Source organism: Harpia harpyja, chromosome 7, assembly GCF_026419915.1.
Source record: "Harpia harpyja isolate bHarHar1 chromosome 7, bHarHar1 primary haplotype, whole genome shotgun sequence".
Classification (NCBI taxonomy): domain Eukaryota; kingdom Metazoa; phylum Chordata; class Aves; order Accipitriformes; family Accipitridae; genus Harpia; species Harpia harpyja.
In genome coordinates this window covers 26,794,510-26,818,799 of record NC_068946.1, presented here as the reverse complement: position 1 = coordinate 26,818,799, position 24,290 = coordinate 26,794,510, and the positions used below count along the sequence as shown (strand labels likewise).

Here is a 24,290-nt window from a genome sequence, read left to right as displayed (position 1 = left end):
AGATGTAATACACACATGCTCCATGCCCGGCAAATACCAATGCCAAGTGGCTGCTTTCTAGAGGAGCACACAGCTGGGGACAAGGAAGTGGAAGAGAGAAAACAAACCAACAAAGAAACAAATATAGTCATTTAGTTTTACAGCTTTTACTTTGTTTGTTTGTTCTGATCATGTTTCAGCATCAGGAGGCCCATCGGAGCATGGCCTGTTGTGCTTCCTCCCTCAGCCCCCGCCTGTGCGTCCCCTCCAAGTGACATCAGGCACCGGGATCCCTCTGCCCCTGCACCCCACCTCTCTACACAGGACATTTGACATGCTGACGGTTTTGTTTTGAGGAGATAAGATGTAAAAAAAAGAAAGGAGAAAACACAGAGAGAGAGAGGCAGATATCCTGAGAAACAGATTTGTAAAAGGTATCTGGCCTCACTGTGGTAGGTAACTGCTGAATTCTCACCTCCAGCAAAACGGTTTGAGCCCCTGCTGCCTTGGGGAGCAGGGACGGGACAGGGAACCAAAGCATCCAGCCTGAGGCTGCTTGCTAGAGCTGCACCACAGGCTGCCCCTGCCATGGCAGGGTCTTACTGGAGACCCTCTGCCCCCTTGCCCGCTGCTGCTGCAGGCTCCCACACTGGGCAACAACATGGTTCAGTGCTTCCCACCATGTCTCAGGCTTCCTGGTGGTGGCCAAGCTCTGCACAGAGCTCCCCTTTGATTTCTTAATTGGCCATGGAGAGTCATGGCTGAGCGGTCTGTATGAAGCAGTTCTTTCCTTTTCAAGACCCAAGCATGCCAAGGCAGCCATTCGGCCATACCGGCATAAGGACTGTGTAACGCAGAGTTGGAGCTGGCTCACATGCAGCCCAGAGTTCTACCACAGAGGTGCTGGGCCAGCCCGTCGGTATGGGGCTGTAATGGGGCCTGTCAAGGGATTATGGCCAAAAAGCAGAAGTGCAATACAGCAGAGTTGCAAGGAATATAGTTATTTCTATGTTCAGGCTGAGAGAGGATTTGTTCTATTCCAGGACCTGCATTATCAGGGCATCGGACGTACTGAGCTTTGTGTTTCTGAAGATGTGCGTGACAATGGCTGGCACTTCAGCAACCTGTGCTTTGCTGAAAACTTCAGCATGTTCAGCCATTCAGAACAGTGTCTGGGAAACCCAGCTCTGAAGGGCAGCACAATTCCCTCCAAGCACCACTGGATCCCAAGCAATGAGCTGAGCAGGTAATAAACAGCAGCGATGAAAAATGTGCTTACGTCCTCAAAGAATATTTGATTCTTGACCTGTGCATGAACACAATCATGAGGACAAATCCTATCTAGTCTTTTCCTACATATCTATAAAGCCTGTTGTGTGCCTCAAAATCAGTACTGGGGGGTGGATTCGATTTTAATGACTCTCTGAGCTAGGTTAGGGCACTTTGCCTGATTTTAAATTTCTTCCACTGATACATATTTACCTTATGTATATGTGTGTGTGTGTGTACATATATGTGCTTAAAAAATCACATTCTTCAGTGGCCAAAAGCTATGAGACTAGGGCCATGGTTACACACCAAGATTGTGCAGTGGTGGTGGTGGTGTTGTGCCTGGTCAAGCCAAGGTGTGTAACCATGGCCCTAGTCTCATAGCTTTTGGCCACTGAAGAATGCGATTTTTCCCCTCCTAACTAATCACAAGATTATTTCATTGTCTCATGAAAACACTCTCCTAGCACATCTTCTTTACCACTGTGAGCAACATTCCTACAGTCTGTTTCCAGAAATGAAAATTGGGACAGCGTAAAGTCTGTCTTCAGTCTGGGCAAGAGGGCCTGGGAAAGTACGACATTATGAATCGAACTGTGCCCCACAAAAAGCTGCTTATAGTGTCATTGAATCACTGCTTATCTGAGAATAATCACTACTCCTCTGAGAATAATAAACCCACTATATGCCTACCTCTACTGCAATCTCTCGAAAGCGGTTACTTAACTGACATTAGATCTGCTTGTTACTACAGAGCTACCCTGTTCTTCCTGAGCTTGCCAAAAGAGCTCATTTCAAATTAAATGATTACATAAAGAAACAAATAAACCCAGAGGCGATTTTGACATTGCCATTATAGGTAGCTTACCTGTCACAGATGACTCGGAGTCTCTGAGGTCTCCTGGAAGCAACCAGTTCTAGAAAGTGTAATATGTAATCACAGGATTAAATGAAAATCAAGCCAAAAACCATTCTTTGAGCCCTTAAAAAAAAAGTGTGCTCAGAATTTCAAAGGGCCCTATAGAATCTGTCGTCTTAGTGTTTATAAATATACATTATTCCTATAGGACTTGAGTACCAGCATTGATGTTAATAAGGCTGTTCCAGTTCTGTAACCCTTTCCTTTCATACATCTGTGAATATAGGCCTTGGCCCTCCTTCTGTTACAGTGCGAATCTTGGCTTTGACTTCAATAAAAGCAGTATCAGTCCCTAAAGCCTTCACATGAAGGAAGCAGAAAGAGGTTTGCAGGCCTGAATCCCCAGCAATTGTCTTGGCTTAAGAAGGGGCTGCTGAGCTTCATGTATTGCCCTGTGGGCACATGGGGTTTTCTGCATGGATCTGGCAGAAAGACTGGGGACAGAGCAAAGACACTTGGGTCCTACTCTCTTCTTGCCCGCTGCTCTTGCTGTCAATCCCTCACTAAGTTCGTTGTTTATCAAGTTAACCATTTTCATGCAGGCTTTGTACTTACTGATTCAAACATCTCTACCAGACTGGAACTTTGCAGAGTTTGCGGTTTTGGGAAGGCTGTGTTGTTGCCATTTTTCAAGGACACATTTCTAAACATCATGGAAAATGTGGAGGAATACATTCCTCAAATGTTTTCTTACAAAGCATGAATTTTCTCAGGCTTAGATATGAATGAATGGCTTAAGCCTGGAAGATTTCCTCTTAGTGCTGATCAACAGAGACATTTTCTTGCATCAGAAAGGCTGTAGTTTCTACCCAGCTACATTTTCCTGAGCACCGTTTCTGACAGCAGAGATGAATGGTGCTCTAGCCATGGAAAGGAGAGCAGGAAGGGTGGTGTAGACCCCTCTTCCAGCCCAGCCTGGACAAGCATTCCCCACAGCAGCGAGACTACCAGGAAGCAAACGCCATTGGTCTGTTGCCAGTAGACTCGGAGCTTGGCTGGGGCTTATCCTGCACCATCTGAGACCATCTGCCCTCCCTTCCTGCCCAGAAGCACCAGCCACATCAGTCAGGGACAGAAGCTGCCAGCTGTGGGCAAAGCAGGAGTCCCCTCTCCCTTCACCTGCATGGCCATTTCCAGAGTGCCAGGCCTAGGGGCTTGGTCACTCAGTATCTGACTTGATGCACCAACAATTTGAAAAAGTGAAAATGACTGAACTGTCAGCACTTAACCTTTCCAGCAGCAATCTTTTACCATTAAGCCAGGCAAGCAGGTTGTTAAACCTGTCTATCAAAGGGTAAGTAACAGTTCACAATCGAAGTGTTCTCCTACACCCAAATACTAAGGTAATTGATAAAGCAGTAAATGGCAATATAACCTGGAATGCAATTAATGGCTGTTTAGGTCCCAGAGCACTGGAATTATCACCCATATATAGAAGTTATATATTAGTATCTTGAATAGCCCCTTCCCAAATCAGTCACTGAGATTAACTCTGGCAGAACGTTCCTCTTGAATCACTAATAACATTTTCTCTGGATCCTCTTTCCTTCATTTTGCCCCCTTGACTGTAATAAAAGTGTAGAAATAAATTGTCCATACTGAGTAGAGATGTAAAGTTTCCAGGCAGAATATAAGAAAAACAATTTTTAAAATGGTTTGGAAAGGCATAAGATTTTTTCGTATGAGGTAGAAATTTTTACCTCTTCACAGAGCTGGCCAAAAACTTTCAGATGTTGTAACTTTCTGCCAGAAAATTTTCATTTGTGAGATGGAAACATTCCACGACAATATATAAAGTTCCTTTAATATTTAATAAAAATGTCAGGTTTACTTAAATATTGTACTTTAACTCTGCTGAAATCTTTTAACCTTAATATTCTTTAATGAGTTTAACATAAAAGTTAAAAAATGCATGTTCATTTGATAACAGCAGGGCAAAATCTTTCAGAGATATCTAAGTGAAATGTCACTTTGTTTTTGTGGAGTGCATTTTCAGGATTAACATTCCAAAGTGGAAATAGGATTTTCTTTACATTACAGACAGAAATAGCAGCTTGCTTACTGGGAACTGGGAGGAATACCTGAATTATAGTCTTCGCTGTCTCGAGTAAGCCTCTTGACTGAAATTCATCATTTATATAACATGGAGATTAATAATTATCTACAAGGGGTATTGTAAGAGGCAGGGAGCCAACTACTGCTGTCCCCGTCCAAACACATCTCTCAGTGGAGAATTCTGCTTGGGTGAGGACTGCCAAACTTGCCACTTTGAGTATACAGAGCTTTGATTATAAATGGAAGATATGGGTAAGAAAACAGTGTGTCTCTGCTCAAGGATTTAATGCAGTTAACTAATCCACTTTAAATCAGTTCAGATTAATCTCCTGACTGACCCCATATAGACAAACCCTTAGAGAATGCTGAGGCCCCATTGTGTTAAGCAGGGTAAGAACAGAGCAGTAAATATTTTCCCTACTGTAAGATTAAGACCGATCTAAAATTGTAAAACAATGTAAACACCTACTCCTTAAAGGTAAGAGATAAAGAATATTTGGATATCACTCCAAAAAGTGGATGAACTACTGATTTAATTGTTTTACAATGATGATATAGACATTAAATGATGGGATTGTGTAGGGCTGATTGGCTTTTCTAACAATACGAGTACATCTGAAAGGTAGCACTTGGGTTTGTTATTTTCTATCCGAATGCAAGTCAGCGTGTGCTAATGAGGAAATACCTTCCTGAAAATGAAAACCCAGGTGGAAGTGGCTAATGAACTGATAATGAGGCAAGCAAGCCAGAGGACAAAAGTTAAACTTTCCTAATTGATGAAGAGAGAGAAAGAGGATGCCAAGTGCTGGTGGATGAATGCGCTGGGGTTGCAGGCTCACAGAGAAAATTTCTCTCATTAGTGAAATCTCTGTGGCTGCAGGACAGAATCAGAGCTCTGTCTGTGGCAGGCTGGAAACTGCAGTCTGTGCCCAGTGCCTGACAGATAGGAAGTTTCCCTACAGCCTGACCAGCATATATTGCGCATTAGTTACAGTGCTGCTCTTCCCTTTGGGATCAAAGCCACATGCAGTTTATTATGACAATAAAAATGTCATCGTTTTAGAATTCAGTTTCCAACCATCCGATTTGTTAAATGAAGCATCAGCATAAAAAGTGAGATAAAAAAAAGCGGAAAAAAAGAGCGCACTCGGAGTGCAGACTTCATCTGCATTCTCCAAAATGTCACTTGAAGTTTGCGTGTCAGAGCCTGCTGCTTGTTGCCTCCATCTGCTGGTGACATTTTGGAAACGCAACAGATAATAAAAATCCGTACTCGGGAGCAGAAGTTGATTCTGGAAAGCTTCTAAATCTCATTCAGCGTAGCAAAGCCTGCAGATAGGTGAAAAGCTAGGCTTAATTTAAAAGTCATTGCTGCATCTGAAAAAGCCAGTGTAAAACCCGTGTCTGCTAAGTGAGATGATGCTAGCTGGCATAGGAAACTTCATTAGTCAGCCTGTGTGATAAAGCAAGGAGTAAAGCTCGCTCATAGCGAGTTCATCATGTTATAAACAAATAAGCACTGTTCCCCACTCTTTGGAATCCAAATGTCAGAAAAGGGAAACAAAAACCAACTTGGTACATTGGGCGCTCCAGTATTCCCAGTTTGGCAAAAGCACTAGCTTAATGTCATGGGCTGTGATTCCTAATCCTTTCCTGCCCTTGACCCCTGCTGTCTAGATTCAAACTTGTAACCATTAATGGGGCTGGATCAAAACACTGGCCTTCTGGTGTCACCAATGGTGTTTAGAGGGGATTTAAACTCCCTGCTTTTCAGCGCAGTGAAATGAACACAGCAGTAGATTAATGCAAGGATTTGAGCTCACACAGCGTGAGAGCTTTCAAAAATAGTGTTAACAGAGCTACAACTGCCTCTTTCAGGGGAAGCAAAATGAGGGGAACAGAACAAATGAACAAACACAGGGCAAAGCCTTGTCGCTATGGGCAGGGCTCCTAAGCCTGGGGAGCCAGGGAGAGGGCCAGCGAGTGTGCTGAAACGTGGGGCAGGAGCTCTCCCAACCCTTCATGTTCTGCAGGAACTGGTTCTCAAGCCAGGGCTGGGCTAAAACCGTGCTTTCAGGCCCCACGGCTGCATGTAATTCCCTACCCCAAGTGTCCCTCCTGCAGAGAGGGGGCGAGATCACGAGCTGCAGGGCTGGCCACGGAAGAGTTGCTCACCCACCCTACCTGTTCACCTCGGGTCAGGCACAGGTTGAGATTTTGACAAACTGTAGGCGATGGGCATGAGGCCTATTTCTGAACTTCTTTGTGCAAGAAGGCACAGGGGCGTAGGGTGGTCAAATACTCCTTTGCACATTTCATCCCTTGCCAGTTGCCCATAGATGGGGAAGGGGAGCTGCTCTTGCTTCAGCTGCCCTGCGTGTGCCTGGCTCACAGACCCCACAGCCCATGCTGTATCTCCTCTTCAGACACTGCAGCAGGATGTGCTCAAGCCCACAGTAGGGATAGGAAAACATCTAAAGATTTCCAGCTTTCATTTCAAAGATTCCTACTAACCCACCTGGCCCAGGAACCCTCCCAGTAACAACCTCATTCTGGGGCTGAGCCTACACTGCTGAATCCAGTGGGAGTTTTGCCATCCACTTCAATGAGAATAGGATCACACCTCAGTGCTTTGTTTTGCCCGTGTTAGTTCCTTGCCTCGGGCAGGAACCTGTTTGTTTGTTTGCTGCCTGTGCTCACTGCAAACATCAATAGGACTAGCTAAAAGCATTCAAGCCATCAGATTTGGGGAAGCGCTCCGAAGTTTGTTTGCTTATCTGAACCATCCCAGGCATTCAGATTCACACAACTGGACTGGAAATAACCTCAAGAGAGAAGGTTTTCTCAGGCAGACTCCACAGCTTCCACTTGGGCTGAGTGTGTCCTGGGGGGGAAACAGCACTTGTGCTTCAGGGAAGAGAGGGGAAGTGCACAGGAGCATGTGAATGGCAAACAGCTTTAAACAAAGAGACTAATTTGCCTTTTTACCAGCAGCCCCATCAAAAAACTGACTTGATCTAGTTCATGACTAGGGCAAATAGTCCAACCTTATATGACTAACCTTCTTCTATCCAGACTGGTTTGTATAATCCAGGTGTGAGCCAAGAGCTTGGTTCCAGTACGTGGCTGGAGCAGCTCGGAACCCCTAAAGAAGGCTCTGAGGAGAGGAAAAGGGATGCTGCCTCTCCAGCTGGCACAGCTATTGCCCCAAACACTGGCTTAGCACCCCTCTCCCATGTGCTTGCTAGCATGGTGGGGGGTTCCCACAGGAAGGTGTCCTCTAACTCCTGTATTTCTGTCTGCTCCAGCCACAAAAGGCACCAGCATCATAGGATCACAGCACAGCACAGGTCAATTCTGCCCCACTGGAGTCCATTAGGGAAACTTTCTATCAAGCCTGAAAGCAACTCAGACTTGAAAATAGCTTATGATGACTAGACTTGTCTTTACTTTCCATGCTGCCTAGGTGCCTGTCCTCTCCCTCCCAGCCCTGCCACTGGCATCCCCCACAGCAGCAGAGAGGACAGCACTGTTGCTCAGACAAAATAGAACTAAGTGGAAGCACCGCTCAGGGCAGTTCTGGGCACTCACACTTTCTCTGTTGTCTGTACTAGCTTCTTTGCTAGCGTAGCCTTAATGCTTGCACTTTTAGATTGTCCCTCTATATTGCATCAGGACACCTAATCATCATCGCTGAGAGTTTTCGGCCTTGTATGAGCAGATGACTGGCATAAAAAAATTCTTTGTGATCAGTTTGTCCCACACATGGGCATTTCTTTCCTCCCAGACTACCCTTCCCAACTTGTAGACTATCCAGCCAAGCCTTCAACAACTTAGAGAAGAAAGTGCTTCCTCCAGCTGTCTGCTCTGTGCTTGCTCCCTATCCAAATTAAACTTGCTGTGGACAGCGACACATTCCCATTTCACGCTGGTTTGATTAATGTGTCTCAGCTAATTGTGTGAAAGATTCCAGTCCTTTCGACTGTGAGACCAGGTTATTGTTCAGCCAATTGCGGCTACCATGTGAAAATGGGGGCTGTTTAGTGTTCATGCACCAGAATCAAAAGAGGGGCATCTTGGACTGGGTCACAGAGCAACACCCACTTCTTTGAAAAGATGTTACTATGCTCTACTAAACCTGTAAACCTCTTGCTTAAAGCACGTCTTCTCCCTCCTCCTCTCCCCCCTGCTCTTTTTTCCCCCTTCCAGATAGACAGGCTCCCACCACCACTCTCTTAGGGTACAAGTGAGAAAGAATGGCTAGATTGTAGATGGGTGGATTTCACATTCTAGGGTTTTTAATATTTCACTTTTATATTTCTCTTACAGAATGATCCTGCTGAGAGGCTGAGAATCGGTGCTCATCATTTCCCCCTCACTGACACTTGAATATATTTTCCCAAGAGAAAACATTAAACAAAAAGAGAGAGAAAGGGGGAGAGAGGGAGGGAGAGGGAGAGTGACTGAGCTAGCTTTTCAAAGCATACTTCTCAACCTGCCCACATCAAAATAAGAGACAACTGGCCCTTTGAAGTCCAGGACACAGACTTCTCTACCAGCCCATGTGGAAATAAAAGAAGCCAGCTTTATAAATCACACAGATTTCTCACCTTGCCCACATCAAAATCAGGGACAGTGACCTTTAAAACTGAGGTTTAAAGGCCCCCAAACCAATCTCCATAAAAATAAGGACAGTTCAGATAAACTGTGTCTCCAGGTACCTGTCAGCTTTTCCAGTCTAAATCAGGAGACATTGGTCCTTTGCACTGAGGAGTGGAGACTTTACATTGTCAGTACTTGCAGCAATGAAATCTTCCATCAGGCTAATATATACCCAGCACTCAGTGAGGCAACTTTGCCACACGTGTACCTTTGCTTGTATACTAGGCCAATCCCAGTGTTGTTGTGGGTCCTACAACAATCATTAAGTAGCTCAAGGGATTTAGTGACACTGAAGCACAGGATTTTTCATAATGAGAATTACTGACCCAAAAATTGAGTGGCTAGTGGCTCAGAGAAAAAGTTGACATTCTTGTGAGTTAAATCCTACCTGGGTTATAGTTGGGGAGCTTGGAAAGTCCTGGCCAGGTGTCCTCAGTTGGGACCCCCAATACCTGTGCAAAAGAAGAGAGTGAGAAGAGCAATAACCTCTGTCTGCCAGTACTCTGCCTTGGTGTGGAGCTGGAGGAATCACTCCTGATGGAGAGAGACTGGCCTTTGCTGTAAACCAGCACAGATTCACACTGCCCTGGCTCGTGCTGGATCTACCACTGCGCATAAAGGACACTGACATTTTAGCACTTGATTTTATAGCCGAAAGGGTCCTGCTGAGATTGAATGTTGTTGCTGCTGTGAACATCAGTGAAAGCGTATGCAGCTTCACTGCCAGGTGCCACTCCTGCATGTGTTTGCTATCCCAGGGGTCACATTGTTGAGCCCCTTTCACCGCTGAAGGTGTCTTCCTGCACCAGAGCTGCACTGGGGACTTATTCTGCCCACCTTTGCTGGCAGCAGCTGATACGCTCAGTGGCAGCACAGGCTGTGAGCTGTGATAGAAACGCCTGCCATTCTGAGGTGACAAAGAAAAGCTGGCAGACAGGTATACTGGCAGAAGGTAGAAAGCAGTACAGTGTCTCATCCTGAAGGGTCCAGGGCTTCAGTGGTGTCTTCGGCCTTTATAGTGAATTGTGGAGTTCAGGAGCAGGTCTTCACTGAGCAAAGTGTGGGGCAGTAAAGCCTCCTCCAACCTCATTTTAGTTGCTGAAATATGTGAGATAAAGCATATCTGGATTTCTGTGCTGGTTGCAGTTGCAGATGTTTAGTGTTATTATTATTACTCACCACATGAAAAGTGCCTTGTGCCTATTGATATGGATGAGTTGTGCTAAAGAGATAAAGCCACATATTTAAGACGACTCGGAGCATGTGATATGGTATTATAAATCAGTACTTCTAACTCCAAGCATTCAAAGCTTATCATCCAGACAACCCCCAAAATTATCAGATTTCCTCAAAAAATGGTGAAATTTTGACATGAAAAATGTCAGGGTTTTTTATTCACTTTCTCCAACATTAGATTTGTCTCATATTAGTTACATTTGCATATGATAGACAATTCCTTTCCCTTAAAATGAAAGCTGGGATACATGATATAGGGAACTTGGCCTCACAGAAACTTGCGATAAGATTGCAAGAAAACAGGCATCTGTAAAAAAATACATTAAAGATGGAAGAAATATAAAGCCTGATTGTTGCAGTTGTTGTGCATCTGGTAGCTGATTCCTTTTCTCACTCAGAGTTGGGAAACATCTGTGAGGACAATTACAGCTACCTGGAGAAGACAGCCACAAGCAGGGACTGCATCTCACAGCTGGCACATATTAGTATGGTGGTCTGTAGGGGGAAGCAAGCTAGCGTGGCTTGCTGTGGTCCATGTTTCCAAACTGCTTATGGGCTCACCCTGCCACAGCAAAGACCAAGGGGTAGGACCCTTGTCTCTGCTCACCTGTAAAATCAGTCTTAGAAGCTGCCCCAAATCAGTCTTGGAAGCTTGAAAGCTCTCCAAAGAGAAGGTGTCTTGCAGCGTTCAGCCATGTGAGGATGTTGGAAGGTGGCTTGCACCAAGGGTAATTTGACAGCTCTGGATGAGGATGCATTCTTGACTGGTGTGTGTATCATGTAAGCAGGGCAGGTCTGCCCAAAGCAAACTCTCTGTGCAAAGGAAGGAGAGAGCTGGAATCTGAACCTGAATCCAGAATTTGCTCTCTTTTGCTACCGTCTTAGTTTTTTAGGAGGCCACAGCAAACCCTCTAAAATGTTCTGTATTGAAAATCCAGGTGTGTGTTCTGAAGTGCCATCCCTGCACTCATCTGGGCCCTCATTCTTCGAGGTTTCTTGTGAGCCATCAGGCATCAGTCCTAAAGGCATCAGAGGGAGCTGAGGAAGTTCAGTACATAGTAAAATCATACTCTTCAGGGTCAGCTCAGCACTCTGCCTCTCTTTGGTGAAGAATTTAAGAAAGTAGTTATTTGTGCATGCTTCTACTTTGCAACATAAGGTTTTCAGCAAATACTTAAATTTTGCTGAGTTGAGGTGTGAAAGCATTCAGAGCACCAATCACTGAATGCCATATGAATATGGATTTATATTTATATTTTCTGAGTCTTTTTTTTTTACAAAAGATGCTATTCCAATCCATGAATTTGGATCTAGTTTTGCATTTCCAAGGTAATGGGGCAGGTGATTTTTTTTTTTTTTCTTTTCTCTTTTTTCCCCCGGACCTTTAGTGAGATTCCTTGCCAAATCAGACAATGAGTTATATTTATTTAATTGAAATTAATTATACTCTGGGGGTTGTTTTATCTGTTGTGTATCCACCCTAAATCTAGCTGTTAACTCTCTGGTGCATGCCATCAGACAAAGCAAAACAGCTTCTCTATACTTGCTACTCTGCCATGCTTCTCTAAGAAGGCACCTTTTACTGTAGTGAAAGGTCTTGGTGCAGCTCGGCTCAGTCCACTTTGGAAGAGGCATAGTTTCAGCCAGAAGCATATTTACAATGCCTGTATTTCAGCAAGCACTTTAAGTTGGTGTAAGTCATTGTCCTCTCTCTCTGCCCTCTAACTGCTTGCTTCTCCTGTGATGAACCAGCTGAAGGAATCACCCTAGCTGATTTTGCTTAGTTTTGTTGGGAAGTTATATTTTATGTTTTATGTAGAGAAGCCTTGTAGTCATTCATTTGGCACTTGTCACATGTTCGGCTCAGCCACAAAAGCATGCTGGTGGCATGCTGCAGTCTAATCCAGCCCGCATGAAGGCCTTCTCAGCACAATGTTAATCAATAAAGTGGAGTTTTTGAATGCAAAACCTGTGCCCGATCTCTTGAAATTTGAATGATGGATCTTAAGTTTGTCAGGTTTGCTTACTCTCCATGCCACGAGAGAACTGGAGACACTGCAGTTCACATTCCCTCAGGTCGTACTTCCATAAGTAGCACTGCCAGCCTAAGTACCTCCTTCCTCTTCGTCCCCATCCTGTTTGGTTCTGCTCCTGTGTCATCCCTTCATGAGTACTACTGGTCATTAGTGCTACTGTTTGTGCAGCCAGATGATGAACTGGGTAAATAAACTGTTCTCATTTAGAGTAACTCAGGAAGAAAACCAAGTTATAGGCTCCCCAGTTCAAGTAGCCCCACATGTGAGAGGTGACACAGGAGCAGGAATGAGCAGCCAGGGATAGAGATGGGGAATGGAGGCTGCTTAAGGTGGCACTTGCCTCTAGAAGAAATGTTGGTGAAATGACAGTCAGTCCTGATGATTCAAGAGGACAAACAATGGGGATTTTCCAGCCATATATCTATACGGTGTTTGAACCAGCAGTCCTACGTGGAGATAAGCATGCTGGGTGATAGAGACTCATGCACACAAATGCAGACAGTCTCTAAACCAGTGCAGGGTGCCTCCATTATTAGTACATGAAAGGAACTGATTATTAGAAAACAGTAGGAATCCCCGTTCTGAACCTCACACTCGGCAAAATATCTCAAGTTAGGCATCGAAAGCCTCTAAGGAGCTTTGAAATCTTGGCCTAACACAGAGCCTCATTCCAGGCTGTATAATAACATAAAACCTTCTGTGAAAGGCACTAATTATTTCATGGCTCTTAAAGCTTCCTCATGATTTTTAAATAAGGGGTTTTTTGCCTTCTGTAGCACAAATCCTATTAATCATGGTATTAGTTATAATACCAGAGAAATGACGATAGGGCTATAACCCTCCAACTGCAAAACCACAGGAAATGTATCCAGAGATTTCAGAGCCGTAAGTGGAAGGATACCCTTCATTCACACTCTGGGAAACTGGGCCCTGCCCTGGCTTTGAACCCTGTTAATTGGCCAAGTATGGATTTTTTTTTCCCCCAATAATTTTTTTTTTTTTCACTCTCTATGGAAGAGAAATTCAGCATTTATTTAAATGGACTGAACTCAAGTCTAAGAACTGGACCCACTTGCCTGACTTTTTATCACGTTCTAGCTAAAAGCAGATAGGAAAACCCTACCAGGCAGGAGTGTTTCTGGATGAAGGAATTAAGAAGGAAAAGTCTGACTTACACAGAGTTGAGGCTATAACGTCCTTTCTCACCACTTTCCAAATTCCAGTTTGCTGTACTTTTTCCTTTGAAGACCCACGTTTGGGAAACACTCTATGCAGAAGAGTAAACCCATGGGAGGAGATGTGAAAGGGCAGACACCTACAGCAAAACCCAATAGGAATCTATAGGTTGACCTTCCTATCAAATCAGTAACAGGGTCAGCAATGAGCAGTCACAAACATACAGAATCTGCTAGTGCTGGTAACTGCCTCAATTCTACCAAGCCGCACTAACGACATGGCTCTGTGTTTCAGTTTCCCCAGCAGAAAAAATGGCTTAAGAGGCTCCTGAATATGTCTGCTCTCACTGCTGCCTTTATAAAGTAATTTCACACTTTCCATTATGCCAAAGCAGTCTCTAGGGCTGCACCATAAACTAGATGATACAAAATGTTCCAAGTTAAAATGAAGAAGGATCTGTGAAAAACCTCAGGGTCTTGCCATTGTCAAGGTAGTTTAAGAGCAGTATTAGAGCTCCTTTGTGAGAATATGGTGTGCTGTATCCTACAGTAAGTAAAGGATTTAACAAGAAGGAATAGAATTTGCAGTACCTGCACACCTTTTATGCATTCTTCAATTTGATGTCACTTTAATTGGCTTTAAATTTTTGATGAGATGACAAACATCAAAGGAAAGTCATTTGATTTACTCCTGTGTCTGTAAGAAAGTTGCCAAATATAAAATGGTTTACAAAGTCTGCTATGAACGTGGCAGATAGATTGAACCAAATTATTTCTGCTATTCACAGGACCTATGCTCAGGACTCCAAAATTAAGTAGGGGGCTGGAGCAACAGATTCTTTTTCTCTCCCATTTCAGGGTATATTTTACTCACCGCCCAGATCTTCACCAGCTGTTCATGAGTACCAGAAGTTCCTGCAAATATTGGCTGGCCCTGGATCATTTCAACAAATATACAGCCTGCACTCCTGCAAGAAACCCAAGGTATTAACTCATTCACGTATATGACATATATAATATGATTGTTGGGATGGGTAGGGGAGAAAGGAAGAGAGATAATTGTTGGAATGGAAATTTAGAAATCCCAATTTATAAATGCAGAAATTCTGATATAACCTGTAAACCCTATATATATTGCAGCTCAAGTCTGAAAAGTACCAGTCTAATGTGTAAGTACTGTATACCCACCTCATGTTGTCTAGTGAGTGTGTGTGTCCATGAAGCAAGGCAGGATGGGGGTGTGTGTCTGTATATATGTAAATAAATACAGGCTTCAGTGAAGACTGATATACTCTACAGTATGGTGGTAGGGAGGATGTAGCATTATAAAAAACCCTACTGATTGTGGGAAGTCAGGAAGGTTTCCTTTGGGAAGGGCCATCTTATACATCCCTGGTCTTGCAGCACTGTTCTAAGCACTTGCAGCTGGCCCTTGTTGCAAGTTGTATGTAGTATCATTAACCTCATCCAAATCCGACAGATTGAAACACTTGAATTAAAAAGCTGACAAGTCAAATAGGATGGGACCAGACCAGATATACGTCACATTCACATCCCTCCAGGATTTTAGAAAAATTTAAAAAAGCAGTCAAAGTTCCACACAAGGCTGTTCCCATCTCCTTTTTCTCATCAGCACCATCCACTAAAAAAAAACCCCACCTTTCACCAGTAAGAGAAGACAGGTGATATCCTTGGAAAAGAAACCCACTAAGCACCATCTTTTTTTCCAGCACCAGACAATTTGTTTCAGGTCTCTTTCAATGTATCCTGTTACAAATCCATCTAAAAAGATGGTTGTGGCAGAAGCCTGTGGAATACTACGTTGTTTTCCATGAGAAAAAGGTGCAAAATTGGAGTGATAACAGCAGGAAAGATAAACAGGGAACTACTACACACTATATTGGCTTGAAGGATACATTAGATGCAGAAAGAACCCAGAGTCACTAACCACTAGAGTGATTTTTCCCTCAGAAGCAATTAGCTCTTCACTGGAAAACTGAAGCCAAGATTTCATAGCATAAAGAACTTGGTGACAACAGCAAGTTAAAGTATTCTTATTTTTATGCCATCCCCTTCTCTGCACTTGTGCCAAAGCAAATGAGCCAGCTTAAAAAAACCAAGCACCAAACCCTGCAAAAAATGCTTAATTTTACTAAGGTGTATTAGTCCTGCTGGCAAAAATGATAAGATAGTTGTGGTCAGGGTAGACTTAGCTATTTGCAAGTATTTCCATCTCTTATTGTATGGTGTAAAACTCTGCTCATTTACTTTTTAATCTTTTTTCTCCAAACTTTTTCTAGGTTTCCTGTCTTTTCACTAAGCCCCATTCCAACTTTTCAGGCTTCAGTCTCAATCTTCTTTGGTTATAGCAAATTTGAGTCCTTTAAGCTCAAATGTTGAAAACCCAGCTTTGCCTAACAGGCTCTGAAAGTATTATTTTCACTTGCTGAGCAACTGGTAATCTTTTCTGGTCATCTGTACTGCTGTGTTACCTCTTGCACCTTTTTTTTGTAATACTGTAGATGCTTTTTCCACCTGGTTGTGGTCAGTTGAAAGCCTGACATGCAACTCATCTGTGGTATTCATTTTGGTCATCCTTGTGCATCAGGTGATGCCAAGCCTGTTTGCAGATCCATATCTAATGCTGTTTTCACAAACATCTCTGCTGTACTTTCCCTTAGCTTCCTGTACCCTAACCTTGGGTCTTGTGAGCTTAGCTCCTTGCTTGTCTAATGTGCTCTTACAGGCTCCAGGCACCATGAAACTTAACCCACAGCTTTTGTGACATAGATTTTTTTGTATTTCATAGCACTACCACATCACTAGATATTATTTTGGAGCCCACAGATTGATTCTACTGAGACCAGTGTCATACCAACCCTCTGTTTTCACAGCTGATGTACATGCTGAGATGGCTCACCCTATTTTGCAACCACAGGGGCTGCTGTAATCCACTGATTCCATTACACAAGTTTAACTGTATAAAGCAATTTAGGCACTCTTGATTTGTAGGGAGAAGAGGATCAGCTCTATGTGGTTTTGGAGCAAATGATCCTGTCGTTCACCCACAGTTTGGGTTCTGATATCCTAGCTAGAAATGGCCATTAGACTGGCAACAGCAGAAATCTTTTTTCCTAATTCAGGTAGCATTTGCTAAGAATTACTCATGAGCAAAGAGTTAAAAAATTCCAATCTAATGAAACAGACTTTTCACTAATAGGTAAGCTGTCAGTTTGAGGAGAGGAACAACTTGTGGGTTGTTACAAATGCGCCTTCTGGTGGAGCTCTCTTCTGTATTCCTGGTTTATTCCCATTATCTCTGGAAGCTTTTAAACCTCAGTGTGTCTAATAAAGACAAAACTATCAGAGAAACCATAACTGCTGGAAAGGAAGGGCTTTTTGTTTCGTGTAGCAAGACTCAGCTAACCAGCTGCCTTTAATGTCTGCTTGATACTGTATTGATTCATCAATGGCAATTATGACTATTTCTATCTCTGTTTGTTTCCAGATGAAATACGCTTTTCTTTAAAAGAAAAGGCCAGAAGTAGATAGAACAACTGATGTACGGGCACTCTACTCTTTTCCCAGATATTTTTGTCTATCTGTTAAAGTAGGACTTTAGAAACTAGTGCTAGTCATCATATTGGCCTTTCAGTAGAGGCCTCAACTTTCCTTCTGAGATACTGGATTTACAGTTACTGCTCTGACAGCATTATGAGGATCCTTCTGTTCTTGAAGATGATTCAAAAACATTTATTTTTAAATATTTCTAAAGATTTAGACCTAGTGTTGTTTTGTTTTTCCCCTTTTCCTTCTTACCTCTCTGATACTCATTTCTGAGGTCCTCTTACCCATTCCAGTCTACAAGTTTCTCAAAAGGTCTCAGTCCCATATAGCTGCCTTGGGAAGAGCTCGGGCAGAGCGGGGGGTCTTTTGGGAAGAGGCCTAGACATGATGTTTCAGCATGTGCCAGGTATGCATGTGAATCAAGACAGTGACTGCTAAAGTAGTAGGAGAGGTATAACTGGTTATAGGGATATTTAGTGAGCATAAACAGAGCTGGTTCAGACAGCACAGTTGCATCTGCCTGCAACCCCTGGGGCAGATTTGAACACTGCACTTACCCCTCAGCCTGCAGTGCTGCATCACACAGTGGAGAGGCGATTTCATCAGGATTAAGATCTAAGATATCTCTGTGGCATCCCAGAGTTCCCTCTCCACAGTTTTTCTGGCATTGGGAGATTGCAATTTTATATTTAACCAGAAATATATCCTTTTTCTTCTTCCTCACCAAGCGTGGTCTGTAGAGGGGAGCCCTTAGCCTGTATGTCCCAGTTTAGCACAGCAGGGCAATGCGAATCAGGCTGGAGAGAAGGCTGTAGTGGGCATGGTAGGTCCAAGTTAAATGACTACACAGGAACTCCTAGTCTACATGAATCTACCTAGGAAGATTCCTGTGATTTTTAAAATTTTTTTAATTTTCTTTTTTTAATGGAAGATTATACAAGGAAAGCCCAACTGAAAAGAAGCCGTGACTTAAGGCACTCATAATGTTAGCAGCTACTAGTGTGGCACGTGCATAAAGCACTTGGTGGTTTAAAAAAAAAAAGTCTTTCTGATATGCAGTGTAATCTCCCTGAAACATTAGTCTCCCTGAAATCCCTTAATTGAATCTTCTAAAGTCCTAAAGAGATAGTGAGGGAGAAAGAGAGAGAAAAAAGATACAGAGAGATTAAAGCAGCTTTTCTAGTTAGTCCAGGAGCGAGTGACTCTCCTTCTGTATCTCTTTCTTCATCTATTCAAGGCCTCATTCACTTCCCGTGTGCCTCCCACTGACAGTATTGCTGCTCAAGCACACTATGCATGAATTGCCATAATGTTTTATTTTGTTATAATTGGTTTCTTTAAACCAAGGCTTTAACACCCACTGTCTCATGCCATTACCAAGGGCATTCTGACCTGCCTTCATGTAAATTGCAGCATCCGAAAGACATAGGGTTTTTTTCCCTTTCTTCCCAATAGACAAGTAACATCTGTGTGAATTCACATTATTTCCTAATAGACAAAAATTGAACTTAAATGCAGTGTACATCAAGATAATAAATGACTCTTGTTAGAGGAAGTTACTGAATAGAGCTCACTGAAGTACTCTCTATTCTCTCAGCATGACATCTTTCTTTAGGGCAAACACTTTGAATGTTGTTATTATAAGGAGGCATTATAACAAAGGTGCCTATAGTGTGAATGTAGTTCAGTGGGACTGAGAGTACTGTGCTGTTAGAGCCGCTCAGAGTGCTGGATGGGATCTTTGTATACCGCTCCTATGTTGCTATTCATTACACTAGAGCAGAGTTATGTAGTGGGGATGTTGGTTTTGCATGGGCAGAAATGTCAGGCTTTCTGTGTGTAGCTGGGGCTTTGGACAGGGGTCAACTTTCAGGGAAAAAAACCCAACAGGCTTATACCAGCATCTGCCTAATACAAACCCTCCAATCTGCTAGGCAGGCATCTTCTTCAAACTCAGCAGACATTCCTGAGAGACTGTCTGGAGGGGAGAGGTGACAGGTAGAGGGGGAGAGAAAACAGGACTATTAGGCTGGCTTAGCAGCTGGAACCCATTAGAATTTAGCAAGGTTTTCCTCCTTGGAGAAATCTTTAAACAATTAAATTAGCAGCAGGCCTAGGGAAATGAACAAACTAAAAACTCCTGTTTTCCTGAACTGCCCTCCAGGCTTAGGCCATCAGAGTCACCGATAAACTACAGATCTCTGGAGGTCGATACAGCCTGAGAAGACTTGGAACTTTGCTGTTTGTAAACTTACCCAGCCCTCTTCTTGCACATTCTTCAGCCTGCTGCGCTCCCTCCCTTTCCCAGCCTTTGACTCTGCAGAGCAGTTAAGAAAAATCCTGGTGTGACAGGCACAGGCAGAAAATTACCTGGTCTGGAGAAAGGGTGAAGCAGCAGTACTATCTACAGATGTAAAATTGCCCAGAATAAGGGTGGTCTCCTGCAACTTCATGAGCTGCATTTTGTCCATGAATAAGTCAGGACTGTGGTGCTGGAAGCTGGCTCAGGCTGGTGCAGAAGTGAGCCAGAAGGCAGATGAACCCTAGGGCCCAGCTACACATCCAGGCCAGCCCAGAAGGACCAGTGGGACCCCTGTGAAGCTCCTCCTCCTCTCCTTTCTGCCTGCTCTCAGAGACCGCTCTCCCTTCAGCTCCGCTAACATGTGGCTTGTTTCCTGCAATTCCCAGCCACATTAAGATTTTGGGATAGAGCTTATAAGGTAAGAAGGCTTTAACAGAACACAGCCCTTCTCCTGTATAAAATGCAGAGTGCATCTGAGACATGTTATTTGAGAAGGACAAAGTATTACAGAAATAATGAAAGTCTCGGACACCTTTCTATCTCCAGACCCATTCAGAAACCCTTTAATGCCACCTTTTGTTACCAAGGCCAAAGTCATTGTTGGTGCGGTTGTGACTACGTCCATTGTTTCTTCACAAAGCCATTGCTGTAGAGAGCTACCGCTGACTCAGCTGACCACATAGATACAAAACAGTAAGTGCATTAAGCAAAGGTGTTCTGATGCAAGACCTGAAAATGCTTCATAAATGTTACCAAATGAGATCTACATATCTCATAAATATTATTGGATGAGGTTTATATAAATCCATAACTGAGATGTAGTGACATCATTCCCCCAAAGTTCTATGAACCCAGCAGTACAAAACTCCCCACTGCTCACACATTTTCTGCTCACAGGTGTTAATTCCTCTACTTATGACTGTATCTGCTGTAACTTGGTTGACTTAATTTAATTCAGCTAAAGATGATTTTTCCCAAGGGACCCCAGATGCTTTGAAATTGGTCAGTACCAGATATCTAGATCAGAAGAATAATGTGTAGCTCCAAGCAACACATCAGGAGGACGGTACCAGAGTGTCACAACTTCAGAGGAGTATGTCTGTCTGGGGATGGACTTGGCACGAGCAAGGCCTGCAAAAAAACCCAAACAAACAAAAAAGTCCTTCTACCTGTGCAGCACGTAGGCGATAATAATTGGAAACAGGACATTATTTTCTCTTGGATCTTTAAACACAAGCAATCGCAATGCAGTTTACAAGCAATTGACAAAGAAAGTGTGTCTGGAATATACCTCTGGGGCACATCAGATCAAGCAATATGCTGTGTTGTGCAGGGCTTTACCATTTGTGACTGAAGCAGCCATCTCAAACCAATGCCAAGAAAGCCTTTTGGTTCAGCACTTTGTGATGGACTCTACATGTTACATTATTTTCTGAAGAGACGGATTGATTCTCAATTCTCTTGAATCAGTTTTGTGTGGCAGTAATTGCTCTGACTTAAATGAGGTAACTCCCTGCACCTATCAGTATAAAGGCAAGAAAGCTGGACTGACCACAGAAATAGTTTCCTGAAGTTCAGTAAGAGGTTTTGCTTTTATGCCTTAATTAGCTGTGGATACAGATCTATATGCATGCTAAAGCTTTGGTCTAAGCAGATATATTAGCAGTATCCAAACTGTGACTCACCAAAGTCGGCTAATTTGAGCTCACCAAGGCAACTGATGAGCAAGTTCTGGGGTTTCAGATCTCGGTGAAGAATGTGTTGTTGGTGGATGTAAGCCAGGCCGCGCAAAAGCTGGAACATGAAGAGCTAGAAAAAGCCAGCAAAAAACTGAAATGATTTAGTGTGACTTTGCATTGATACATAAACTCTGAACTTCAGGAGAACTCCTAGAACAAAGCAGAGACAAAGCAACTAAGAAATTGGTAAAAATCCCCCAAATGAGTAGATCTCACTGAGGAGGAGAAAACTGTGGTGGGGTATGACTGCCCTGCAGCTTTCTGAGGTTTTCGGGGTGGAATATTTGGCCATGAGGGCAGTTATAGTGCAGTCTCTAAGTGCACATTTTGGAAATTTAACTTTTCTTTAGAAATAGACTATTGATTGCAGGAGCAAGCGCAACTTGCCTAAACACAGACCCAGCTTTCAGAACAGCAGATATTCTGATTTCAGTGTTCAAGACAAACACATACAGCCAAGTAAAATGAAGGTTTAAGGAGCTGGAAGTTTTGCCCATTTGAGCCAGCTGACACCAGCAGAGGGAGTTCTGCGGCGGCTGTACACACCACCTCTTCCCAGTATAAGCTGTACCAGTGAACTGACTTACTTGACAGTGTGAACTGTTATCTTCAAGATGGGAGAAAACACAAGGACCTGATTTGAACAGCTATAGCTTATAAGATACGATGAATGAAGAAAGCAAGCAAGAAAGCAGGCAAGCAAGAAAGAAATATCAAACTCCAACCACCATGGCAGCGTAAAGAAGCCTGGGGTAAAATAAATTGGGCTGAAACAAGGTATGAAGTTGGACAGTGGATAGAAACAAAACACAGCAAAAGTAATTAGACTTCACCAGAGGAAAGATATTTTTTACCAGAAGTTTAATCTGAAGAGGAGGAAAAACAGTGACACCCATAGGTCATTTTTGTACTAGAAAAGTGTCCCTGTAACGTACTGCATACTTGCATCTTATTTGATAGGAATCACTCAGAGAAAAAAAAAACATTTGCCAGCAAAAATGAAGCAAGCTAGATGACCCTCCTAAAGGAGTAGTAAATCATTTTGCAGTTCATTTCCTGCTGACAATGAGGATTTTGGACAGGAAAGCAGAGCAGCTGGCTAGTGTTTACTCACAGAAATGCCAGTGAGTACGTGTTACAGCCATGTACTCCCTGTGCTTTACAGTCCCGCCCGGTAGCAGAGCCCTTGAGATCTGTGCCAAAACTACAAGACTGCATCTTGGACGTATCTGAGTTTTAAAGATGTTTAAAATCTGAGGCCCCAAGAAACTTCATTAGAATTGGTGTTGTTTAACAACTATCTGGAAAAAGATGTGAACAAGGTGGCAACATTTGAAGATGACAGAAGTATTTAGATTAGCTGTGGTAAGAAGTGACAGTGAGGAACTTCAGAGAGATCTGACAAAGTCAGATGAATAGGCAGTTTGATAAGATACAAAGTTATTGTTGACAGCCGTAAGATAAATTAACTGAAGCTGCTCAGGAAAAGGACCCAGGCATTTACTGAGGACATCTACACTGAAACCTTAAGTCAGTATGCAGCAATAATTTTGAAAGTTAATTAAATGTGAAGATGCATACAAAGGAGAGTAGGAGACTATTATAACATCAATCTATAATGTAAGGGTACATCTTCAGCTGTGCTCAGGTCCAGTCAACCCATCCCAAAAAGCTGTGGTAGAAACAAAATGGACTTAAATGACTGTAAATATGAAGATAGTTCTAGGAGAGAGTGAGTTTTGAGAGTTTTTAATTAGAGAGATGAATAATATATTCTAAGGATAAGAGGATACAAATTTGTGTAGAGGCAGATTTCCTTGCCACAGGATGTCATTGTTCACAAAAGCTGAATGTCCGCTTGCAGGATCAGAAAATGGGAAGAGGGGCTAACTAAAAAAAGGCTTTGGAGACTGAGAGGGAGGTTGTTACATCTTTATCAAAGGCAGCTTTTCTTCAAAGTTTTTGTCATATATGGAACATATAAATATTAGTAATTTACAGTGATCATACATAGTGGAAAATAACACATCCTCATGCTTTGAGGGATACTGGTCTTCTAGGGAACTTACCATAACATTGCACGAATGAAGTCCTCCAGGATGCTGGCCCATGTACTGTGCTAGATCTGTGTGCTAAATAAAAGAGGAGAACTTGAGGCAAAGCTACTGGTGTAAAATGCTTCTACCAACAATGCCTCTTCTGTAAATGGAAGAAATATGCAACCGCTATGTCCTGGTTTCAGCTGGGATAGAGTTAACTGTCTTCCTAGTAGCTGGTACAGTGCTATGTTTTGAGTTCAGTATGCAAAGAATGTTAATAACACTGATGTTTTCAGTTGTTGCTCAGTAGTGTTTAGACTAAAGTCAAGGATTTTTCAGCTTCTGATGCCCAGCCAACAAGAAAGCTAGAGGGGCACAAGAAGTTGGCACAGGACACAGCCAGGGCACCTGACCCAAACTGGCCAACGGTGTATTCCATACCATGGGACGTCCCATCTAGTATAGGAACGGGGAAGTGGGGGTGGGGAATCGCCGCTCGGGGGACTGGCTGGGTGTCGGTCGGCGGGTGGTGAGCAATTGCACTGCGCATCATTTGTATATTCCAATCCTTTCATTATTACTGTTGTCATTTTATTAGTGTTATCATTACCATTATTAGTTTCTTCTTTTCTGTTCTATTAAACCATTCTTATCTCAACCCACGGGTTTTGCTTCTTTTCCCGATTTTCTCCCCCATCCCACTGGGTGGGGGGGGAGTGAGTGAGCAGCTGCGTGGTGTTTAGTTGCTGGCTGGGGTTAAACCACGACACACTACAAAGGTGTCTCTTTCACCTTGGTGAACATCTGATCTGATGCAGCACACAAGGATGTGCTTAAGTGCTGGGTCAAATCAGGGACCTGGCTGACCTGTTATCTCACCCTAGTAGTTTATGACCTGAAGCTGATAGTTAACAGTATTCATACTTGTGCCAGAATTAATCATAGAGCTGCAATAAGAAGACATAGCCCCTGTATTTTTCTTGTAATTTGGTTGATAGCTATCAGCAAAAGCAACAGAAGTAGCAAGACTCATGTGGAGAACTTTTTTATTGGCATCCTACCCTCCCCATGAGAGCAACCTGCAGCTTGGTCATGGTGAGCCACTGGGGTCAGTGCCAAATCTGACCCCAACTGGGATGTGAGCTCATATCATTATTTCCTGTCCTTGCTGTGGCTCAAGAACAGTACTTTTATTGTGTTGTCAAGGCAGAAATGGAGGTAAATAGTGTCTACCACCCTAGTGGAGACAAGATGTGGCATCATTTTTGCATACAGCTGTCGCATATACAGAAAGAAAAGAGTAAGGCTGTGT

The 24,290-nt window shown here is 43.1% G+C and overlaps 1 protein-coding gene across 1 annotated transcript in view; it reads right to left on the bottom strand.

Moving 5' to 3' along the window:
• The window catches only part of CDK15 (cyclin dependent kinase 15), a 36,744-nt gene that overhangs the window by 6,182 nt on the left and 6,272 nt on the right, over positions 1–24,290 (bottom strand). Inside the window, 6 exon segments of the mRNA XM_052793560.1 lie at positions 2,117–2,165; positions 9,273–9,336; positions 14,206–14,299; positions 20,211–20,331; positions 20,886–21,009; positions 23,009–23,071. Of these exon segments, the coding sequence (XP_052649520.1) occupies positions 2,117–2,165; positions 9,273–9,336; positions 14,206–14,299; positions 20,211–20,331; positions 20,886–21,009; positions 23,009–23,071 (515 nt within the window).